General features: G+C 35.0%; 1 protein-coding gene across 2 annotated transcripts; it reads left to right on the top strand.

Annotated features, from left to right (window-relative positions):
* Positions 1-118: 118 nt before the first annotated feature.
* Positions 119-18,702, top strand: Opa1 (Opa1 mitochondrial dynamin like GTPase). 2 transcript variants are annotated; one of them, XM_019043148.2, is made up of 20 exons: positions 119-279; positions 1,574-1,904; positions 2,358-2,490; positions 3,167-3,289; positions 4,820-4,861; positions 5,396-5,589; positions 6,318-6,481; positions 7,788-7,926; positions 8,528-8,653; positions 9,252-9,482; positions 10,329-10,474; positions 11,052-11,213; positions 12,309-12,499; positions 13,342-13,556; positions 14,352-14,471; positions 15,156-15,293; positions 15,748-15,948; positions 17,180-17,270; positions 17,938-18,048; positions 18,518-18,702. In XM_019043148.2, the coding sequence occupies exons 1-20, from the start codon at positions 251-253 to the stop codon at positions 18,580-18,582; spliced, it is 2,952 nt and encodes a 983-aa protein (XP_018898693.1). In that variant the 5' UTR covers positions 119-250; the 3' UTR covers positions 18,583-18,702. The 2 variants fall into 2 exon arrangements, with proteins under 2 accessions (XP_018898693.1, XP_018898694.1); XM_019043149.2 differs by lacking the exon at positions 4,820-4,861.
* Positions 18,703-19,501: the final 799 nt, after the last annotated feature.

Below are 19,501 nucleotides of genomic sequence, written 5' to 3'. Positions count from 1 at the left end.
GTTAGAGCCCTTATGGCTTTTTAGGGATTGGTCAGTATTCTCAAACTATTCGCTAACAGCCAATCAACGAAGATCTCGAGCAATCTACCTCAAATTTGTGATAAGAGCCGCTGGTCCGCTGGTCGGAGCAAAAGTTTCATGCCTCATGCGAATAGTTTCTCAATCAGAATGTTCTTAATTTAATGTCATTTCTTTTAAACTGTGCTGCATGCAGTTCTACAGAAAATTGTGTAAGAAATAATTATAAGGAATGGAGGTGCTAGCCCGTGGACACTTTGGGTAAGTCTTGTACTTCGAGTAACCAAGAAAAGTTGAGGTTATATTTCTGAGGACACAACAACTATTGCATTGATATTACATGAGATTAATTTCTACTTTGCCGCAATTTCTAATGATCCTAGAGTAGTAAGAAAGCAGGTTTTATTTAGGGTTAATAAGTTTCATCAGATGGATGCATTTTGCTAATCCACGCAGAGAGCGTGTTTCAGAGCGAACTTGTAATCGCTGATGATTGATTCCCAGTTAAAGATTTTTCTTGAACGCAAGACTATTACAAGACATTTTTTGGAGAAAATGCACCGATTAAACATATCGGTATCATTCTCTAAACCTACATGCCCCAGTGTACCTCAACGGCTCATGAAGCTGCATAGTGCAGATTGTCTTGCGTATCATGTCTGGTTGTCTACAAACCCTAGGAAATTTTGTTTGTTTACTAGTCACTTTAATCTTAATCCATCCATCTAATTTTCACTAAACTGTTAATCTGTCTTGAAACTCTAGCTTTGCTGTGAAAGGTAGTTGTAGTTAATTCACTCGCTGAAGAAATTACTTATAAATTGTAGAAGACACCCTGTATTCATGAAAGTGATTCAGGCAACTTTCAAAATGGACTCCTCCATTTAATTCCTCTTATGTTGATACTGCTTTCCTGCTTCTCTGTGAAACAATTATCTCACACAGAAAAAACGAGGTTTGGCTACAAACAGCGATGGGTAAGTACTCCAAGTTAATACGTCACCTTCCAGGCAAAGTATCACAAGCGCCATGCGACGTTTAAAAATTTCCGCCGCCATTTTATTTCTTTACTGAGAAATTGGTGGTTGAATCTGTTTGGAAATTTCACTAAATTTTATCGGCAGCACAAAGAAAATTCAGTGAAATTTTCGGACAGCTTCGTTGAACAATTTCTCTGTAAAAAAATAAAATGGCGGCGGAAATTTTTAAACGTCGCATGGCGCTTGTGATACTTTGCCTGGAAGGTGACGAATAGTGCATCCTCGCAATTAGAGGTACTTCTGCTGATGTCAGATGCCCTCTCTATGAAACTAAGTAACTTTAATCTGGAATTTATTGCTTAATAATTACAGACTGAGCTTTTCAGAGGCCCTCTTAAATTAGCTGTTGTGTCTGTCTTTAATCTTCAGTGGTGGGTTAGAGTTAAATAATTCAGTTTCTCAAAACTACACAAGACTGGTGTCTGGCATCTATTAATTTTGTGTAAAATAGGTAACTGCACTTTCAACTCCACGTTTTTTTTATTGCATTTTTCATTTTTTTTGTCTTTGTCCAGGAAAACGCTGTACAAATTTACTAGTCACACTGCTCGCCGATCAAATCGTCTGAATAAATGCAAGTTTTTGGCTCTCCTAAAATGTAGGCATTCTCAGTCGCACGTGCTGTTAGCCCTACATGAGCAGAGCTTGACCACAAAGCAGAAGCGAGCTTACCATCACTTCTCGAGGAATGCTGCAGGTGTTCTTCCCCAAGGGCAGATTGTCCCCTTGACTGTAACTTCGTCGCGTGGCATCTACATGGCCGTTGCCAGAGTCCTCAAAAATGTGCTGAAGCTCCGCTATCTTGTCCTCGGAGGTGCAGTTGGAGGGGGGCTGCAGCTTCAAAAGGTGAGTTGGACGTATTTCTGCTAAACGGAACCAGGAACAGGCGGGGAAGAAGGTATGCGCTCGTTGGTAGAGGGCCAAAAGAATGAATGGGAATAATAAAGCGCTGGTGACGTTAGTGGCTACGAAGCCGCTGCCGCAGCTCTGCCTGGAAGTCTTTAACTCATGAGCCCTGTCCACAACGCTCTTGGCTCATGCCCATGGCTCATGAGTGCCACATTCAGTTGGCACATAATTTCGTTTGACAAAATGTAAAATTCCGCTTTTCCATTTGCTGGGTGTTTGATGATAGGTTTCTCTGCAATTTTCTAGCCCTGAGTCCGCAAATTTCCCCAGTTTACTCATTAAGTTTCCACTAAATCATGGTTTTCTTCCTAGGCTTGACCATGCTTGAGGTTTTATTACTTTTTTTTTATTTCTCTGTTTCTTGATAATAAGTTAATTTTCTTCCAATAGACCTATCAAGACTGGAAAAATTCTCTGTTTGATGTTGACTGGATGAAGGATTTGTTTCCTGAGCCAGACAAATGGAACTCTGTCCGAGATTCAATGATGACAGCTGCAGGGAAGCTGAAGGATGTTGAGATTGGTAAATAGCCATCTAATTCCACTCATTCAGTTCTTTTTTTCATTAGAATAGGAGATAAAAACAATTTAAAAAGCAACAATGAAAGGAGGAACGAAGTTAGACAGGTATAAGTGTAAGAAATCTGTTTCTACTAAAGTTCTCCATATGTATTTCCGGACGCCACCATGGCTTTTCTGTGGTGCAGGTCCAAGGGGGCTCAAAATATGCAACTTTGAACTTAATTTTCTTAGGGTTTGATACTGTTCAAAAAATTCCAGAATAACTCCTGTGAACTAAGCGCACTCTCTACTTTCCTAAAATGCAACATTTGAAAATTACTTAGCAAATATTGTGGATGGAGATAGATCTTTCTGAACAGTGAACTTTTTTATGAACTTGTTGTTGTTACTTAACAAGCACATCCCAAATTTGTGAAAGCAGGTTAGTCTTTAAAGATTTTAAAATTGGAATTTCTTCGTTTTTGAAGAGTCATCATCTCAAAAGTTTTCATCTCGAAATTTAAAAATGCAACGTTGTTCAAAGTTTTCTGCCCTTTGAGAAAGTTCACAGAATGAAGTGTCAGAAATTACTGACTAAAAAAATCGTAAAATTTTTACGCACTTTCTAACTGTCCAACTTTATCCAGACTTTTTATCATATTTTTTACATTGCTGCATGAAATTATTGTTTCTTCCAGATCCTCGTCTCCGTACGGTCGCAGAGTCCAAGTACCAAAATATGAAATCTTGGCTGGACACCCGATGGGAAGCGGCGTATGCTGCGGCCCAGAAACGACAAGCGGAGAGAGCTGAGAAACTCAGTGAGTTTTTCTCTTCAACTTGTTTTCAATGGATCCTTTTTTTTCCCTTTAGCTTTTGCTTCATATTTATTATTTATTTCTCATGCAAAATTTTAGAGTCAGGCCCCTTATTTTGTTTTGAGCACTGTGATGTTCATGTGAATTAAAGAGGCTCTAAAAAATTTGAGGTGATTTTGCTCACGCACCAGTGTTAGTCTCAAGTGCATGAGACACCGATCCATCTTTCTAGGTTTGGTTTTTTTTATATTTCAATGTAACATGGAAGACGCTGATCTTTATTTTCAAACTTATTGAATAATTAGGGTAACCTTTTGGTTATTAAATTATGGAAAATGACTTTTGCAACATTATAGAAATAGGGTTTACAGTCAGCAGAAGTCGTAAATTTTTACAACAGAGCCACTACACTAAAGTCGGAACAGAACATAGTCTCTTAGAATCGAAATAGGGAAAGAGTGAGAGAGATCTTTTTTCCTTCTAACATATTCATTTTTGCCATTTATATTTCCCAGAAGCATTTCGTTCATATCGGAACAGTTATATATGAAATTTAATGGAGTTCTTTTAAAAAGATTCAATGATACTCTAATCAGAATCCAATGGGGCTTTGTATTGAGCTAATCTGATTTAATTTTACAAAATTGTTTTTTCGAGATTGCGAAAGAAATTATGTGAAATACCTACATATAGTGCCACTGAGATGAACGTGTGGGAAACACCATAATCATAGATATTTTTGCCAAGGTTTTTTATTGAAAATAAAAAGTGTAAGATTGTATTAGGGAAAGACAGTTAAATAGGTAAGACTCACTTTTCCATCTGCCTGTCCTTGTGGGGTTATGCTTCTGCCAGAGTATGTGGTGTGTTGCCAATTTGTGCATTAACTTCCTTTCAAAGTACTCTTAGAAACAAGGCTTGGAAAGCTGAGAACATGTTTGCATGTTTTGTCAAGGAGTTTCATATAGGCAACTAAAATATTACTGTCGGACTGTTAGATTTTAACTAAAAACAGTTAGAATATTAATTAAATCTGCTCTCCTTGCCATTACTCGATTCTATTTGGATTGGAAGCCGAAAGCAATTTCCTCATCAATACTTCGCGTTATTTTTTTATGGAATATTTTAGGAATTTAGAACTGAGAATTTGAGTGGTCTGTAAAGTTATGTTATTTTTATCGATAATGATGCTTTTAAGTAATGTTCTTAAGTCATGGGAAAAGCCTTTTAGGGAATAATTTCCTTGAGTAAATTTTTAGCTTTACCCTCTCCTGCCCACCATCCTATTTAGACATTCTTGCTGCCCTTACGGGTAGAGGAAGTATTGTTTCCACTGTTCTCTCAAGTCCTCATCCAATTCTTACATGCAGTAAGGAAAGAGGGTACTGGGTAGCCAAGGAGCGTTTGCTAATCTCAGAAAATATTGATTAAGAAAATCAAAGATTGAAATAGAAAAAGGTTTGCAGTAGATCACCATCCTACTTTTTAAGATTTTAGTAATTTAGTATCTCTCTCTCTCTTTCTCTTTCTCAGGTTTGGAGGACGTTACGGATGTTGTTAATCAGTTGGCAACAGGTGTGTTTGCTTTTTTGGTTATTTTCTCATTTTTAAAAAAAAAGGGTTTTTCCTCGTTTATTTAATTACCTATTTATTTGCTGCCAGAGTTTTACTTATTTTTTTCATTTTGTTGCTGAATGTAAATTTTGTTTTCATTTTATGTACCATCCTCTTGTAAATTCTAATTTTAATCATAATTCTTTTTTCTCTCCAGTTTTCATTATTAATGAGAAGTGTATTTCACAAAAGTGAAACAATATACTGAAAAGAAACGTGAATGCTCTTTCCTTCTCAACTCCCAAATTTCTAATTGAAAAAAAGGAAATAAGGGATGGAAGCTGTAAAGCTGAAATAGCCTGTCGATCAAGAGGCGCACAGTAATGAAGAAGTTGATATTTTCTGATAAAAGTACACATTTTAAAAACTAAAAAGTTTAGCACAACAACCGGGAAAGGTTGTCAAAGTGGTCAAGTTTATTAAACTGAGCGTTTTGATTTGCAAGGTTCACCAAAATATTTCTTTTTTTTTCATTCCAATTTTTGTCTCATCCAGAACTGAAAGAAGCAGCAACGGTTCAAGCTATCACTTTTGGGAAAACCGAAAATACTCAGTCCAACCCCAAAGATTTCATGGAAGTGCAACTCAAGTATCAGAGAGAACTAGAGAAATTAGAAAAAGAAAACAAGGAACTAAGGAAGCAACTTCTATTGAAAAATAGTTCCAGCGGTCAACTAAAAAAAGTCAAGGCAAGTGTGATATTCACATTAATTACGAAAGGGTAACTAAGCAACTGTTCTTTCTTTATCAGGGTTGCCATAGTTAGAGAATACCAGAAAAACTGAGAAATGTCAGGGAATTTTCAAAAGTCGGAAAATAATGGAGGTGTCAGAAAAATATTGTTAAGACATCCTTATAGCATTTTAGAATGAGTTTGACGTTTCGAACAACACATTTTTCTGAAAACTATTTCAAATTATGTTTTTTAAAACATCTGCAGCCTGGTTGTTGAAATTTTGTGTTTGTCAGGTAGACATAGATGACATAGGTTAAAAGGTGGAGCGTGATTGGTCGTCTATGTCTTATCGCTGCTTTGTTGTTCCTATGTCGGGTGGAACTCACGACAAGCTAAAGGTACCTCTTAAGTTTCTGACAGTATGTTGTCCAATCCACCTGACAAAGGCATGATAAAGCAGCAATAAAACGTAGACGACCAATCACGCTCCACTTTTTAACCTATGTCATTTATGTCTACCCAACAAACTCACAAGTTCAGCAATCAGGCTACAGGCCCACCCTCAATTGTCAGGGAATTTTAGCATACTGTGCTGAGGGATTGTCAAAGAATTTAATTTTCTAAAGTCTGTGGCAACCAGGGATGCTTAATGTCTTACCATGTCTTTCGGTTCATTATTTTTTTCTTTTTTCCACAATTGCTTTCAAATTTCTGATTTCATTTGTTTTTTTACTACATCAGAAATCATTGATAGACATGTACTCAGAGGTGCTGGATGAACTCAGCGAGTTTGATGCAAGTTACCAGACGCAAGATCATCTGCCTAAAGTCGTTGTTGTTGGAGACCAGAGTGCTGGTAAAACCTCCGTCCTAGAAATGATAGCTGAAGCAAGGATCTTCCCAAGGCGAGTGCCTTTTCCAAATTTTATAGCATCCAATAGTTAAAATACTCAGTGGTCCGGAACTGACTCAGTGGTTACTATAGACCCTTGCATATCGACGGTGAAAGTCGGCAATCACATAACTCGTTTGCTGTGTCTGAAAATCTCCGCCTCTACGTCATTTTTTTAAAGGAGAGCAAATTGATATTATTTCTTGAAGTTTTTGCAGAATTTTCTTCGCATTGAGAAGAAAAATCATGACAGTTTTAAAGAATTGCCGTTGAGTAGTTTTCCATTTAAAAAATAAAGTATGACAGGAAGTCTGCGACGTCGCAAACCGAGTTATGTGATTGCCGACTTTCACTGTCGATATGTATAATCCTCACTGATTTTTTTCTGCTGCTGAAAAAGTCTTGCAAATTTTTACAATACCTACACATAGGTAATAAAATTCCTGTGCAGAACCTGCTTCTTGATTTTTGATTGTTTGTAATCGAATAGTTGGTGTGGGTTTCTGCAGGCGCTTATGATAACTTTTAGAAATTAAAAGAATGCATAGCAACTTTGAGTAGTGCTACGTTGCATAGAGGCACTTTATGATGTATACAAATGAACTCTGTTATCATAGTAAATACAATCAAAGTATTTTTTTTAAAACAAAGTTTGCAAAAGAAGCTTTAAAGGTTATAACAATATAAGTAGTTTTTGAAGTTAAGTTATTAATTTTTGCAACTGATTTTGAAGAATTCGTAGGTATCGGTAGGTGTTGGAAGTTTAAGAACCATTTTTTGACCGGCTGCAGCTGAATTTTCTCAACTCTGCAGTTTTTGTTCATTCAAGGTCCATATTTTATGAAATGTATCATGATTTGGTCTTTTCTGATCTCTCTTTGAGTCTGCTACTGGCCTAAACATGGGTCTGAAGACCGATTTTAGCGGAAAATGAAGATTTTTTGGCATTTGACTTCAAACCTACGAAACCCGTATTTTCCGCCAAAATCTACTTTCATTTACTATTACTACATTTGTAGGCCAGTATTATACCTGATAAAAGACTGAATATGATCGAAAATAATGATGCATTCTGTAAACTATAGACCTTCAATCAGCAAAAAATCGTAGAATTGAGGAAATTCAGGGTGGACCCAAGAACTCCTTCTACCCTTCTTTATCATATTTTTAAAGAATATTTTGTCGAATTTTTAGGTAGGCAAATTTAGTTAAGAAACAGCTTTTCCTCTTGAAATCAATGCAATAACATAGAAAATTAATATTTATTTAATTATGCTAAAGCCTACATTTTTTTGTCATGTCTTCTTTTTACATTGCAGGGGTGCTGGAGAAATGATGACCCGGTCTCCTGTGAAAGTAACGCTGAGTGAAGGACCATATCATATTGCCCAGTTTAAAGATAGTAACAGAGAGTTTGATTTGACAAAAGAAAGTGATCTAGCAGATCTGAGAAAAGAGGTAATGTTCCTCTTTTATTTGCAAATTTAAGCCATAACAGTAGTAATTTTCTAGAAGGTTTCAAGCCTCAGTGTCAACTATAAAATGTAAATGATGTAATGGCTAATTATGTGCACATTTGATAATATAAAGCTTATTACTTAAAATTCTCTGATTATAAAGGAGTTTAATTCAACTTAAATAAAATTGATTACCAAACAGATGTTTGTATGTAGATCTATGCAGCAATCCTTTTACATGTATTGATTTTTTCTCGAATAACACTAGAACTATCTACCAGAGAAGGAAGGAAAGTTGTCTAAAAACCATCATGGTAATTTTCTGAACTCAAAATCACTCTCAAGTTTACTTGAACTCACAATGGGCTCACTGGAGTTTTGTGCTTTTTTGTGTAAGATATGTTTGAGTTGACTGATTCTACCACAAATGATCAACACCAATCATTACTTAAACTTAATTTAGAAATTCTCAAAATTTTCACTATATTTTCTGTCAAGTTTTCGTAGGAACATTTTCAATTCTGTGCTTAATATCAAGTTTTCCAGTGATCTTTGTAGGTAATTTAGTGTTCAGTGTTCGATAATGTGGCTTTCTTTTTTAGGTTGAGTTGAGGATGATTCATAGTGTGAAAGGTGGCCGGACGATCAGCAAAAACGTAATCTCAATGACGGTGAAAGGTCCTGGCTTGTGTAGGATGGTACTTATTGATCTTCCTGGAATCATTAGTGTGAGTAATTTATTTATTTATTTATTAATTATATATCTCAGCAATTTCCCCAGTTATCTTTATTTTTTCTCTTGGGAACGTCAGCAAGTCAGTAAAATGTATCAATATACCTTTATTGTATCATTTTTAAAAGGAGGTTTGAGAAACGTAATGAACATGCAGGGTTGCCACAGTCAGAGATAAACGGAAAAATCGAGCAATGTCAGGGAATTGTGAAAAGTCAGTGAAAACTATTAAATGTTAGGGAAAATGACAAAAGAGTCTGGGAAAAATTGTTAAATCCCCTCTTTTTGATCTCTAGAATCTGCTTGATGTTTTGAACAGCAAATTTTTCATATCCAAACTTTGAAATGGGGCAATTTTTAACCGTCTAGCTTATCATCAAATGTCTCGGAGTTGTACCAAAACTCGTATGGAAATCGGGAAAATGCCAGCGCATTTCATATTCTAATTTCTGTGGCAACCCTGAATATGATTTGATTATGGAAGAAGAATAAATATGTAAAAGTATTTCTAAATGGGGAGTGCTGTATAGTTTTGACATGACAACCGATTTTTGATTAGACTGACTGTTCAATTTTGTGCATTGTTTGTTCAGACAACAACACAGGACATGGAAAGTGATACAAAAGAACTAATCCGGGAGATGACAACGACATACATGAGCAACCCAAATGCAATCATTCTGTGCATCCAGGATGGAGCTGTAGATGCTGAACGCAGCAATGTAACAGATCTCGTGTCCCAAGTGGACCCTCAGGGCAAACGCACCATTTTTGTCCTTACCAAAGTAGATTTAGCTGAGCAGAATCTAGCTAATCCAGACCGGGTAATCAAACAATTTCGCAATTTTTCTTTCTACGAACTGTATTTTACAGATAACGTGGCTACCTGTACAATCTCTGACAGAATAAAGTGGATGCATTTATAACGATATAATTGCATCTACATTAGCAGTTTTAAAGAACTCTTTAGCAAACTTTTAATAAATTTACCAAGTATAATTCAATAAGTGTTACTTAATAGAAATATTGGCCCTTTTTAATGCCTTTTTTTATCGGTATCTTTTAAGCATTAATACACCTTTAAATCATGCTCCAACAGTTTGATTACTGATGAGAAGAGCCATAAACTCAATAGGTGGAAATTACCTCTATATGTAGTAGCATCTTCTTGTCTATTATGCGCTTCTTTATTCAACCTCAAACACATTTCAAGCATTAAACTTTTCATTACCAGGTTGGATTCTGTGTATGCATGCTCCCTAGTGGAAATTTGTTATTACACCAACAAATTAGAGCGCACTTTGTTGGAAAGTGACTATAGTTGTAGGTCAGATTCTCCTTCATAGATGGATCTACAAATGTGAATACTTGTGAGTAGATGTTATTGAGTAATGGTGGAAATGCTGCAAGAAGGATACGGTTTTATTGAATACAGATACCACGTTCGTGGTAATGGAGAGGTTAATACAGCCGTACCTGTTAGAAGTCAGTGGTTGTAGAGCAGGAGCACAAAGAAATTATACTCTAATTTTTTTGCAGCTCTCATTTGCAAATGTAATGCACTTAAATGCCTGTTAATATTTTAAAGTTCCAATCTAACTGTGTGTTAAATTATCTAATTAATTACCACTTTTCACAAAAATTAATACATTTTTCTCTGTGCCCAACAGATTCAAAAAATTCTCTCGGGGAAACTTTTCCCAATGAAAGCCTTAGGATATTTTGCCGTTGTAACTGGTAGAGGAAATAAAGAAGATTCCATCCAAGATATCAAAAAGTATGAGGAAAATTTCTTCAGAAATTCCAAACTTTTTGGGTAAGTAATGTTAAGATACTAGCCAATTATAGCTAATAATACTTTCAATAATGATCTTTAAATAATAGATATTTTACTTGAAATTAATGCAAACCTTTTTTTTATTTTTTTTTTTATTTTTTTATTTTTTTATTTTTTTTAAATTACTTCAAGTATTTTGGGGAGGTGATCCTATACCTACAGTCAAAGCTTCATACCCTAATCAACAACTTGCCCCAGGCCTGTTGCTTGAGATCATCACACTTAGGTTGCATGGCTGGAAATCAGAGCCAAGACATCATGATCATAAAGCTAGGGCTACAACTACCATATATCAGAAATCAGGCAATGCTAATATCTCGGGACATTTCATTTTCAGTATCAAGATTCTAGTTCTTCTAGTAAAAATTTTTAGCTCTAATGTTTGTTTTCCAAAGAATCAAGCTCATGTAATTTCTTAAATTATTTTCGAATGAAAGCATTAAACTGAAAATATCAGTATTGTCAACATCATTTTCTTCAGACTAAAACTAGAGACTCATCTCATTGTAGAGTTAAAGTTTGTACTTAATTGTTCAAGATTTTCTTTGTGTTTCAGGAGTAATCCCAGCCTATCTAGTCAAGTTACCACTCGTAATTTAAGTTTAGCTGTTTCTGACCGATTCTGGAAGATGGTGAGAGAAACGGTGGAGCAGCAAGCCGATGCTTTAAAAGCTATTCGGTTGAACCTTAAAACAGAATGGAAAAATAAATTTCCAAAGTAAGTTGAGATAGAACTAACCTCCTCTCTTCCTTAATTTCCTTTTGCATTAACCTCATTAAAATCAGTCAAGGGATAATTGATTTAGTCTGTCACTGCTTATCTCATGTTCATATCGATTGAGAATCATTAGTGAAGTTCACCAATACCAGGTACCAGAAGAAATCTAAGTCATAGAATTTCACAACAATTTGGAATACAATGGGCCTCTAGACAAATTTTGAATTAAAGCACCACGCAATATGTTTTCTCCTCAAAATAGCTCGAGAAAAAAGAATCGCAAAATAGGAAGTCTAGAAATCAGTTCCCAAACATGATATGATTGTTAACAATCAACATCGGTTAAATAGCAAAAATGTAAATGACGTTCTTTGTTTGTATAGTTCAACCCTCATTTGATCTGTGTTGAAAATACTTGTTAATATCTCACTCAGAAGTTAATTTCCAAACTGTCGTTATGTGGATCGTTTTTACCTCCTAAATAACTAATAAGTCGCTACTGAGGAGCTGCACATAAATTATGCAATGCCTTAGAGGGTGGGTCTTAGGGTGGTATCTTTATCAAAATCACTTTTCACCATAGAAACATACAATATTGCTTTTTAAAGTTGTTGGGCAGAAATTGCCAGTTTAGTGTCACACAATACATAGGCGACCCCTGACTTCAAAAAATTAGCCAGAATTTTAAAAAATTGTTTTAGACATAATTCATTTTGGCATGAGTAGATTCAGTTATCCTTTGATACACACTTTGCTTGCCCATCGGCAAAGTATGAGTTGAGGTTAAAATGTAGTGAAAATTATTCATATCCTGTGGAGATATCCAACAAATTGTAATTTATTAAACAACACACACACCTCTGCAACGTATATCTCTCAACTAACTACAGTATGATGATCTAATTAGCCATCAAAAAAAATTCTTCTATATAGAATTATATCAATCCATAAATATTGTTGTCAGATCCTTTGGGCTTAACATTTAGCTCTCGTAAATGAAATAAATACTACAGTAAGTACTGAGTACTGAAATAAGTAAACTGAATAAGTGTGCTTAAAGTAATTTATCTAATGTTTGCGCTGTCTTGTCTGTAGCGTCAGAGAGTTGGATCGAGATGAGCTCTTTGAGAGAGCACGAGGAGAAATTTTGGATGAAATAGTGAACCTTAGTCAACTAACGCCAAAGGAGTGGGAAGAGCTACTCTACCATAAATTGTGGGATAGAATCTCACCACAGATTTTTGAAAATATTTTCCTTCCTGCAGCGCAGACGAATTTAGATCCAAGTAAGTAAATACAATTTTAAAAAGGTTTGTGAAGCATCGAAATGCTTGATTTTTGTTTTTAAATTTTCTTATCCTTTAATATCCTTAATTTTTGGGACATTGCTTAAATGTTTTTGAAAGTCCCAGAGACTGGTTATCATGTCAACAGCCAATTAAGAAATTGATACTTTTTGTTTTCTACTTTAGGTAGAGGCTTCTACCTATTGCACAATTGGACTACATTTTACAATTAGGAATCACTCTTACCACCAGCAAACAATACTTTTCATGCATAAAATTCCGTAAAATGTCATCCATAAAAAGAGCTCTTCTTTTTAAATAGGAGGAGGAAAACCCCCGTCATGTATCTTTTGGAATCAAAGAACTCTTGGTGTGCAAAAGAATGAAAGTAATAATCTCTTGAAAACAGTAAGAAAAGCAACACAGAGGAGAAGTACTTTGGGAGCAAATCCCTAAAAATCCATCACAAACAACTGTAATTTTTATAACATAACTCAAGTGAAAAAGGGGGTTAAGAACTCATGAGAGCCGAGGCAATTTTGTCTCGGAAACATTCATGTCTTTTGGCAGGATAAATTAAGAAACAAAAATTAAAAATGTTCAGTTATGAGCTGCCTCTGTGTCTTGAAGATTGACTACGGAAAAGGGACAAGTGGAGCAGAGATTGAAATTGAGTCAGAATGTTTAAATATAAAGATTTTAAAGTGAGAGGTCAAAATCTACCCTTTCAGCTTCAAAAATACATCTCAGGTTTCTCTATGTTTTCCAACTCATTACATTTTTAACATTTTATTTGAATTTTATAAAATACTGATGATGATACTTGCCTCTTCTCTTTCTAGAAAGCTTCATTACTCAAGTAGATATCAAATTAAATCAGTGGGCGGGTAAAGAGATGCCAACTAAAACGATCGAAGCCGGTTGGGAAGCTCTACGAATGGAGCTGCTTCAGTTTATGGACAAAGCAAAACATCGGAAAGAGCACGATACGACTTTTGATGAACTGAAAAATGCGGTCATCGAAGAGGCTGTGCGCAGACATTCCTGGGAATCCAAGGTAAACTGACAAAATCTGCGAGAAAAATTCAATTTCGGAATGCGCTGTAATTTACTAGGTTACCCTCTTCAAAGTTGCTTCCATCTTCTAATTATTTTTTACAGGAAATTTTGTTAAAACATTTTTTTCATCTCCAACTTTTCTAACACTGTCACTTTGAAGCGCCATTCCAATATGTATACTTACTTGTCTATGCTTGCATGCTCAAGTGCGTCATTTAGTGCAGTATAAGCGTGTTTATCAGCAGCGGTAATGGTTGGTCCATTTACCTCTGATTCTAATTCTGTTTAATTTGTAATACCTCTTGATGACAAAAACTTCAGTAACTTTAAACATGAAGAAATCTTTTTTTTTATTGGTGAGAGTAAGAAAAATATACGAATAAGTGGTATTTAGGTAGATGATTTCTTAAAAATTTATCTGAGGTTATAATGATGGCTTATATTTATTTTTATATCCATGTATGTGGTTATCGGTAAAATTTAAAAACATTTTCAACTCCCCCTCCACTATTTTAAATCTTTATTTAAGGACTCCGGACTGGCTGATGCCAATTTTCATCCTCACTGTTGAGAACTCCTCCCAAAGTTTTTATTTACATTTATTATCCTTCATTTTTGGGTCCACCATGTTTGAGGTTGTATCTTTTACCCAGTTTGAGGTATTGAAATGATGGATTTACTTCATGACAATCTCTTGTAGAGAAGGGTCAGCTTTTAATTCTATGTTAATAGCTTTTCTTCATTTTTTTAGCCCAAAGTTCTTAATGTCACTTTTAATTTTCAATTTTTTTAGGGTTATGAAATGATCCAGTTACTCCAAAGGAACGCTCTGGATGAAACGACGGTCCACGACAAGTCCAGTTGGTCAGCAGCTTGTCAGTTCTTAAAAACTAGCGTAGAAAATAAATTAAATGTAAGTATTGATCGCCTAGCCTCATTCTCTTCTCTTTTCTTTTTTTCTACATTTTGTAGTTGACAATAAAATAATAGGTATGTAACACTTCTTTGGAAATTATGAGATTAGATCAATTTTTCTTCAAGTGTAATTTAATCTTATTTTTCTTGCGAGGAGAAATAAAGTGAGTAATTTAGAAGAAAATGATCATTTAAAATGAAGCAGAACTATATAAGTTTTGAGAATTGATGAATTTATGAAATTCCGATAAAAGATGAGGAAAGCTCTTTGTTGGTGCTGTTCATTTTGACAATGATTCAAATGATTGTCTAGCAAAACAAATCACATTGGAGCCCAGCCTTTATGCTGTCAAAAGTAGCATTCATTCTTAAAATCCTGTACATTTTGATGGAAAAATAGCAACGTAAGATTTCGTTCAAAAACGGAATGACGGGAAAAAACTCTAATTTTTGATTTTGTCGTCTTTTAAAAGGTTCTGTGTTTCGCTCACTGATTTGTTGTTAATCAAATGCTCAGCAGTCACTCCCATGCATAATTTTCTGCCCATATACAACGAGAGAAACAGATGTTTTCAAATTCTCTAAAAGTAAGAAATAAAACTGAGTTTACTATTCCATGCCTTGATCTATTCTACTTATGATTCTCTTCCATAATCAGTTAATGGTAATTTTTTTTCCACAGTCAATAGAAAAAACCATGTCAGAAATGTTTGGACCCGGGGTTATGTCACAGTGGATGACCTGGTCTTATCGTACTGATATCCAGAAAGTTCGATCTGCTGTGAAGTATGAAGTAGAGCAGTATTTAAAATCAAATGAAGTAAGTAAAATCAACTTGACCCTCTTCCTTGATGTTAGTTCTTAAATTGACTGTTGCAAATTAGCCCTAGAATCTCAAGAGCCATCTTGGCTGACCATCTTAATTTTTAGAAGTTGTAAAGATTTATGACTTGATCGTCATGAGGCAGTAAATTTTGCAAGAAAAAAAGGAAAAGTAGTGTCCAGTGGTCTTGAATAAAATTCATAACGGAATATGTTCATTTTAGTGTGCGTCGTGGTAGATTACAGAGCAATAGAGTCGGAATAGACGTCAGACAGACGCCCCCCAAAATTTTTCATATTAATCAGAAAAAGTCAAAAATTACTGTTACATATTCTTATTATTTTTTTCATTTTTTAAATCTTATCACTTACTTGCACAGTGCCTCAAGATAAAATATGAGTGTCACAAATATCACATTTTTGTATGATGATGTTGTCTTTTTCCCCCATAGAATCATGGATCAATATTATCCCGAGATGAAATGATAACAATCAAACAAAATCTAGGAAAAAACGGAATGGAGTGTGAAGATGCACTAATAAAGGAAGTCTGGGACATCATCTTCAAAAAGCAGTTCTTGCAATCTTGTTTACAGAAAGCAAAAGGCTGTGAAAAAGAATTCTCTAAATATCAGTTTGGCATTAGTAGCGAGGTAAGATAATTTGTTTTTATATCTCCAAGAATTAAACAGGAAAAAAGAGAAAAAACATTTAGAAGTGAGGGGGTTTTTACAGCCTTCATCCTTATTTTATTCTGTTTGTCTTAAAAACTTGTGCTTTTATACTCTTGGGAGTCACGGAATCAATTTTCTATGGTTTAATCTCATGGATTAGCCAAAAAATTCCATGACAAATCCAGACGGAGTTCCTGCATACCATGTTACTGGAAACTTGATCTCTATGGCTCTTATTTTATTATATTATTTTATCTAATATGTGTCAATTTATATTATTGTATCTTGTGTCAGGTATTTCTATGTTTTTATTAAAGGAAGACTCTCCTGACAGAACTGGGCTCTTTTTTCATATCAATGGTGAAACTGCAGAAATGCGCATTGCAGTTTGCAGCATTACAGACTTTATTTCCTACATGGAAAACTACTCTATGTAATTCCTTGAAAACCTGATTTTTCTTTTCTACTAGGAGTATATTCTTTAAAAATTTCAAACTGTGATGTACGTTTAGTCACCTTCTAACAAAAATTAAATAGGAGTGGAGATTTCGAAGTATCGCAACTGAGACATGCATTGCAGTTTCACTGTCGATATGGAATTAACCCACTGTGACCAGGTTTAATTTTTTAAGCAAAGAATACTAAACAAAATCAGCTTAACTACATCATATGTTGCCTCTCACGTTTCCTTTTTTTGACAGCAAACTAAGCAACATTTTACACTGAAACTTCCTGAATGTATACTTTATGATCAAAGGTAAATTCAAAAAAAGTTTTGTAGTTTACGGTTTTTGGAGTAAGGAACAAAACGCAAGAGGACGTTTTTCAATGAAAAAAGGAGCCAGGCTGATTCCAGTTAATGCTTAGTTTTGAAACCATTATAATCCTCAATTGGACGTATTTCTATCAAACGGAACTAAGTGCCAATTTGAGTTCCTTTTGAGGAATTTAGAATGCCGGATAGCGCGTTCTGTCAAACGGAACTAAGCGCCATGGAAAAGCATTGCGAGTATACGACGGAATGAGCCCGACGCCCGGTTCCGCCGCCAATCCAAGCCTCCCTCTACCTTCCTCCCCCTATGGCGCTTAGTTCCGTTTGACAGAAATACGTCCAATTATTGATGGAATACGCTGCTATGGTATGTAAACAGATTTGTACTTAGGCACATTGGTTTTTTTTTTCATTTCTCTTTCAATTTTTTATTTCCAGGATTGCTGTAATGTTGTCTTCTTCTGGAAACTGCAGAACCTCTTGAATATATCAGCAAACGCCTTAAGGCAGCAGATTACCAGCAGAGAAGGTAAGAGTTACATTTCATCTGGTATGAGAGTAAGATTGAAAATATTTGTAGAAACTTGCCTCATTTGTACAGACATTGATTCATTGATTATGGACCAACACTCTCCACAGAGAACTGTATGTTAAAAATAATTGACCCATGGCGGCTTTATAGGAATGTAATTGTTACTTAAACAGAGAATTCAGCCCTACCTGAACCAAATTACGTGCTTTTCAAAACTGCGTCCTGTAAAATATTTGAAGCGATGCTACTACCTCAAAGTGGAACTAAATCTAGAATTGACAAGAAATTTTTCTCCTGGAGATTATTTTTATTTCTATCTACTTGCAAAAAGTAATTGCTCTTGCATTCCTAATTCAACTGTGGCTTGGACCTTCCCCTCCCCAATATACTATATTCATCAATCTTTTTAAGGTTAAAAAGGGGAAGAAACATTGATAAGAGGGTCATAAGTTAGAACGAAGTAGAAAAATAGTGAATTGATCCTTTTATGGTGATGCGCTCGTTGCAGACTTTTAAGAGAGCAAAAATAAAAGCTCTTTCTCATGGAATTTTTATCACTTCGAGCTTGTTGTTGAATTTTTCCCCTCTGAAAATCACCAAAATTCTGTGAATTTTAATGCTTCCCGAAACTCACTGTATCCTTTAATTCTTGTTTCTATTTCAGCTCGAAGACTTTTTAAGGAGATCAAAGAAGTTTTAGAAGAGTACAGTTTAGATGAACAGAAGAAAACACAGCTCTTGACTGGCCGGAGAGTCACCTTAGCAGAAGAATTAAGTAAGTTCAATACCTCATTCAACCATGCCATTCATTGTTGTCTTCCTCAAACTGCAAAATTGTCACCAAATTACTTCTATTTTTACAACTGAGCTGAAAAGCTGACTTTGAGGTTGCCATATTTTCATACTGCAGAGACAATTTTAATAAGGTTTAGTGTGACGATTGACCTTGAGTAGATGAGGGGGAAGTTTGAATTTATGCCACAGAAATAGTGAATATTTTGGTTATGAGTTACTTTCTATTATTTCAGCTTCACAAATCGTATTCTACATACATGAAATTTTGATAAGAAAACATTTACCAATAGGCAATACTTTTTGCACCTTGTCTGGAAGTCCATTCGAAATTGTATTTGTTCTGTCTCTACGCCATTCATCATCAATTATTGTGATAGCAACCAAATTGTCGACAAATCACACTTAAAATGCCTAGTAAAAATTAATATAATCTTTCTCTTATTTTTCAGAGCGTGTGCGGCAGGTGCAAGAAAAATTAGAAGAATTTATCAAAGCTCTCAACAATGAGAAATAGTATTTAGAAAACAAATTTATCTTCCAATCGTTGCTGTTTTAAACAATTTATGTAATTATTGTAAATTATCTTTGAACTCGAATTAGTTGTATAGAATATTGATTTTTATTATTACCCGAACAGTTGTGCTTAATTTCTTTCATTCCTATTCTTTACCGCCCCAAGGAAAGGGGAGTGATGCCAATGTGTCCAGTTTGGACGAGGACAGTTGAAAGCTTTATATTTTTTTTTAGTACAGTTGATTGTTGACCCTTAAATTTAGCAACAAAATTGTCTAAAAAAAAAAGAAAAGAGATCCAAGGGACTAAGTAATTAAAGCCTAGCAATTTGTTATTTTTCATGAAAACCAATCTCTTGTAGCAGTCTCATTTGATTCTCGTAATGGTTAGTCAATAAGATTAAGATCAACTGCTTTTTGTTCAGTTTGGATCTAGATTTTGTATTTAATGACAAGTCATTAAATTTTTTTTATTTTATTTTACCTTATTTTTTATTTTATTTGGTTTCATACCTACTTTTATAATTTTCAACTGCTCGGAATTATAATTCAAATTACCGCTGAACTGTTGGGTGCATGGTACTGCCGTACTCTTCTTGGTTTGAGATGCTGGGAAAAAAGGCTCACTTTCTCGAGGGTATCTATCCCAAGGTAGATTTACACAGGTATGGACAGAACTAAACAACTGGCCTCTGATTGGCTCTCCAGCGGCCCCTTAACGTCAGCCATTTTGGATGTTTTGAATATTTTGATTTATTATGTTCGGTTTATCGTTTGTCAAAATTTTGTGGGATTTTTTGCACAATTTTCGTTATGCGATATTAATTTTAGCGTTTAAACGCACAAACGTTTGAATGTTAATTTGATTGTAATTTAATTAAAAAACGGGCCCCTTAACCTACGTCACGAGGTCATGTGACA

The sequence above is a fragment of the Bemisia tabaci genome, chromosome 4 (assembly GCF_918797505.1).
Source record: "Bemisia tabaci chromosome 4, PGI_BMITA_v3".
In the NCBI taxonomy this organism is placed as follows: domain Eukaryota; kingdom Metazoa; phylum Arthropoda; class Insecta; order Hemiptera; family Aleyrodidae; genus Bemisia; species Bemisia tabaci.
The sequence above is the reverse complement of the archived record's forward strand: the minus strand, read 5'-3'. Positions and strand labels throughout refer to the sequence as shown.